At 35.2% G+C, this 5,575-nt stretch overlaps 1 protein-coding gene across 1 annotated transcript; it reads left to right on the top strand.

The window, feature by feature from the left end:
- Positions 1 to 2,216: 2,216 nt before the first annotated feature.
- LOC132609250 (uncharacterized) lies at positions 2,217 to 5,575 on the top strand. Its single transcript, XM_060323132.1, has 2 exons — positions 2,217 to 2,228; positions 3,173 to 5,575. The coding sequence occupies exons 1-2, from the start codon at positions 2,217 to 2,219 to the stop codon at positions 5,573 to 5,575; spliced, it is 2,415 nt and encodes an 804-aa protein (XP_060179115.1).

The raw sequence follows: 5,575 nt of genomic DNA, 5'->3' as shown, positions 1-5,575 counted from the left end.
TTATGAGGTCACCTACAGCGGTCTTAGGGATATTCCATAACTTTCTAGGCAGTTTGGAGAAGTTTGCATAATTTTTCAATAAAGCATACTTAAGGGGTTCAATTCTATTGAACGAAAAAAGAGTATTTTCAAATGCGGATTCAGATGGACAGAATGTCTTCCGAGGTGCAAATCCAATCCTAGTACACCTAGGACATGCCAAAAGAAGAATCGGGATAGCTTTACATACCTTTTATGCTCTTTACACCTTTCCAAGTTCACTTCCCGTTTCGTCCAAAATCTGCAAATGGTCACATTTACCAATTGTGAGTTATAGATTCTACGAATTCAACTTAAATTTATATTTGTCTACTGAAATTTCGGCAGCACCTCCCCTATACATATAACACCCCCGAGAATTCAACTCGGCCAAAACAATCAACAACAACCCAACAACAACATCAACAACAACAACAACAATCACTATAACCACAATATAACTTAACTAGTTATCTTTCCAACATAACGTCATAACCTTCATTTCAACTTCAATTCCCAAACTAATCTCAAGGGTTTCACATTCATCATTAATCTAGATCATCACCATATAATTTAGAAGCATTTCATATCATTTCCACAAAATATTCATAAGATATACAAAATATACAAACTTTCCACCAAAGTCATAATTCATCCAAAGCTTCTAATCTTTAGCATACATATTCATATCATGTTCCCATCTTCCAAGTTGATCAACAATCATCATACTTTCCACCTTAACACTTCATTTCCATAATGTCATAAAATCATATTAAAATGACATAAGCTTCTACATTCCATTTCAATGCAAACCTATATCATTTTACCTTCATTTACATTGCAAGGATCACAACCATACAACTAACATGTTAAACCAAATTAATTCATTCCCATTACAATTCCCATATACCACACGGCTACATTACATTTTTCCAACTTCCATCAAATTCATTCAACTTCCATTTCCAATATAAATTTCACCACAACCACAACTAGAATACAACATAAATTCAATTCACCATAGGCATATAATGCATATACACACACGGCCATACACCATAGGGTTAACCCACTTTGTAAACTTCCATATTTCCACACTTTCAACTCATTTCTTCACACTACAACACAAACAAGACTTCATAACACAATAAATAGGGATGAATTCTTACCTTTCTCTCCAATTTTCTTCACTTAACCCAAGTGTGAGATTGATGGAACAAGTGCTCTATTCTCCCAAACAATTGCACCAAGTTGTAGAGGACACTTAATTTAGTAGGAATTCAACAAGAAAATAATTTTAGAGTCAAGATTTTTTAGGGTGATTTTTCTATGGCCAACCCGAAATGGCTCTTATGTGTTGTGGCACCAGCGTCGGGGGGTGGCCACGTTCTGTTTGCCGAGTCCCTTGGCAGGGGTCGGATATGATATGGTATATGTTTCTGTACACACTCCTCATGTTTTGAAAATATGCATTTGATACTTCGGATGTTACACTCATTCCTCTGTAAGTTCTGTTTCGGTTATGATCTTGTTCCGCAATGGGACCAGGTACGACATATATTTTCAGCGAATACTATTTATGCTATATGATCAGCATTTTGCTAATCTGGATATTCAGTTCATTTTCTGTATCTTCTGCTTCGATTATGACTTTGTTTACTACGTTCCGTGCTTTACATACTCAGTACATATTTCGTACTGACCCCAGGGGCGGATCTATGTATATCCGAGGGTGTTCATCCGAACCCTCTCAGTCGAAAAATTACACTGTTTATATAAGGCCAAATTTTTATTTTATGTGTATATATTTAATATTGAACCCCCTCAAAACAAACGAAAGGAGCAGCTCAGTGGCACAGGGGGTTCAGAGTTGCCCGTTACACGCGGGTTCGAACCCCAGCAGCCTCACTTGCAATATTTTCCTGAACATTTTATTTCAGCTGTTCATTAGACAAAACGACGTAGTTTAGTAAAGTTATATTTAATTAAAATAAATGGACAAAACGACGTAGTTTTGTAGGGGACAAATCTAATTGGATTCAAATCAACAAACCAAATGTTTTCTTTCTCTTCTCTTCCGTCAAAGTCACCTCACCTAACACCTTTCTTTCCTTTTTTTTTTTTTTTGCTCAGTTTTTTTTTGCTTAGTTTTTTTTGCTGATTTGTTTGCCTCCGCCACTGCTCTCTGGTCTCTGTTCATGGCTTCTTCGGTAAGTTCTTAGATCCCTCCTTTCTCCATTTTTTTTTATCTTTTCTAAAATTCTATATATTTGCTTTATTGCGAGAATAAAATACTGGGTAATTGGGTATGTTGTTGTTGTTGTTGTTGTTGTTGTTATTTAGAGTAACTTGACGTGGCACGGTCCCATTAATCGTCTATTCATTGTATCTTCACCTTCACCAGCCACGTCTCTAATATGTCTATATATAACCCACTAAATATCATTCATCAAAGACATACACAGCCTCTTTGTTTTCATTTCCATTGTTTGACAACTAGCTGATGCAGCAGAAAGGTAGAAACAATAACCGTAGATCCAGGAGCTTCTCTAGATCTCGTCTTGCCATTGAGGGTTTTTAGCTTCTCTATCTCTCCCATACCATAATTAAAATACTGGGTAATTGGGTATGTTGTTGTTGTTGTTGTTGTTATTTTGTATATTTGATATAAATTTTAGCTCGATTGCTTCAAATTTGCCCGGAGTGACTGAGAATTGGTCAATTGCAAAATTTTCTCTCTTGCTTTTTAGATTATACCCATGGAATCTTGGAGATATGATAGTCAACTTTCAGATGCAATTTTTCAGTTGTAATTTTAATATAAATGAATATATCTCAGTGTTCTCACTAATCGCAGCAAAAAGACAAATTAGGACATAAATTAACTTACAAATGCCTTCTCTTAACTTCAAATATTTTTTTTTATAACTTAAACCAATTTGGGGCGGATCTATTTGTATTTGGATAACTTAAAGACTGTCTCATATTTTTTGTATTTGGAGATATGATAGTTGAAAATGTCTTGCTGTGTTTAAATTACTTATTTTAGGAAGAACAATTTATTCTAGGAAGAAGGAACTAAATGAGTAAAATTGTCTACATAATTGCTTATTTCTTTTAAGTTCTAACAAAATTCTTATTTTTTACGATTCAGTCTCAACGTTCAGTGAAGAACTATTTTACGAAAGTACCGAAATCAAGTGTAGCTTCTTCTAGTCAACCTAACCAGGAAGCAAATGCCAACCATTCAGAAGTACCATTACCTTCTTCTCAGGTATTTGATTTGAGTACTTTAAATTATGATCCGGGTGAAAGAACCCCAATCTTGGACTATCATCCAAATCATCGTGATGTTATTAGAAGAGCATACCTTATTAATGGTCCTTGTCAACCTCGGTTGCTTCAGCATGAGTATCCTCAAACGAATATTTCTGGATCAATGCGCCGTTTTAATTCTGAATGGTTTGATGATGTATATCATGATTGGTTGGAGTATAGTGTTAGTAAAGATGCAGTCTATTGTTTGTATTGTTATCTATTTAAAGGCTACAACACCAATCAAGGTGGGGGTGAAATATTTTCAACTGTTGGGTTTAAGAGTTGGCAGAAAAAAAAGAATCTTGGAAAACATATTGGTCTACCGAACAGCCCACATAACCAGTCAAAAAAGAAATGTCAAGATTTATTGCGGGTACAACAGTCTATTCATTTTGCACTTGAGATGCAATTTAGTCAATTTAAGCATGCGTATTTGGTCCGCTTAAGTGCTTCCGTTGATGTAGTAAGACTTCTTATAACTCAAGGATTGACATTTCGAGGTCATGATGAATCTAAATCATCACTTAGTAGGGGTAATTTTCTTCAAATTCTCTCATGGTATGCGAAAAAGTGTGATAATATTCGTGATTATGTACTGGAACATGCTCCTCAAAATGATCAAATGACTTCTCCAATGATTCAAAAAGATATTGTGAGTGCTTGTAAGATAGAAACAATTAAAGCTATTCTTGAGGAATTAAATGGTGACTACTTTTCTTTACTAGTTGATGAGTCTTTTGATGTATCACGCAAGGAGCAAATGGCTATTGTCTTACGATATATTGATAGAAATGGATTTGTGATGGAGCGGCTTCTTGACATTGTTCATGTTCAAGATACTAGTGCTTTATCTCTAAAGAGGGCAATTGTTAATTTACTTGCTCAACATTCCTTAAGTCTATCATATGTGCGTGGACAATGTTACGATGGGGCAAGCAATATGCAAGGTGAGATCAATGGCCTTAAAATGTTGATTAGGCAAGAAAGTAGATCAGCCCATTCCATTCATTGTTTTGCTCATCAACTTCAACTAACTCTTGTTGCGGTCTCGAAAAAATGTATTGAAGTGGGAAAACTTGTAGTGCTGGTTTCAAATATTTTGAATGTATTGGGATCTTCTTTTAAGCGTATGGATGAATTTCGAGATTCTCAAAAAGAAAGAATTCAAGAGGCACTAGATTTGGGTGAGCTTACAACCGGTAGTGGCTTGAATCAAGAACTTGGTCTTTCAAGAGCTTGTGATACGCGTTGGGGATCTCATTTTAAATCTTTCAACAATTTTATTCTTATGTTTGGCTCTATTCTTAATGTTCTTGAATCACTTGTTCTTGATGCACGATTATTGGATGAAAGAGCCAAGGCAATGGGATATCTTGAAGCTTGTCGAACATATGAGGTTGCGTTCATGTTGCATTTGATGAGTGATGTTTTAGCAATCACAAATGAGCTTAATAAATGCTTACAAAAAAAGGAGCAAGATTTGGCAAATGCCATGTTACTTGTTGAAGTAGCAAAAATAAGGTTGCAAGCATATAGGGATGAAGAATGGGATTCTCTTATTGCTAGGGTGTCTTTGTTTTGTATCAAGCATGAAATTTTGGTACCTAACTTTGAGGAGCCATATGTTAGCTCTTTAAGATCACGAAGGAGACTTGGTGACAATAAAGTCTCTCATCATTATCGTGTTGAGGTATTTTGCAATATTATTGATTGGCAACTTCAAGAACTTAAAGATTGTTTTGGCGAAGCGACGACTGATTTGCTTCATGGAATTTCTTGTTTGAATCCAATTGACTTGTTTTCAAGTTTTGATATCAGGAAAATAATGAAAATGGCTAAATTATATCCTGATGACTTTAATGAATTCAATATGGGTTCTCTTGAGAATCAACTTGCAAGTTACATTATTGATGTTCGTGATGTTGATGAAAGGTTCTACAATCTAAAAGGGCTTTGTGATCTTTCAAAAAAATTAGTTCAGACAAAGAAGCATTCAAATTATCCTCTTGTATTCCGCTTAGTGAAACTTGCTTTGCTTCTGCCGGTTGCCACTGCATCCGTTGAAAGAGCTTTTTCAGCAATGAAGTTTATCAAGAATGACTTGCGGAGTCAAATGAGTGATGATTTTTTTAGCGGTTGTTTGGTGCCTTATCTAGAAAAAGATGTATTTGATAATGTTTCTAATGATGCTATTATTAAGACATTTCAAGATATGAAACCTCGTAGAGTACAATTGTGA

Source organism: Lycium barbarum, chromosome 1 (assembly GCF_019175385.1).
Source record: "Lycium barbarum isolate Lr01 chromosome 1, ASM1917538v2, whole genome shotgun sequence".
In the NCBI taxonomy this organism is placed as follows: Eukaryota; Viridiplantae; Streptophyta; class Magnoliopsida; order Solanales; family Solanaceae; genus Lycium; species Lycium barbarum.
The sequence above is the reverse complement of the archived record's forward strand: the minus strand, read 5'-3'. Positions and strand labels throughout refer to the sequence as shown.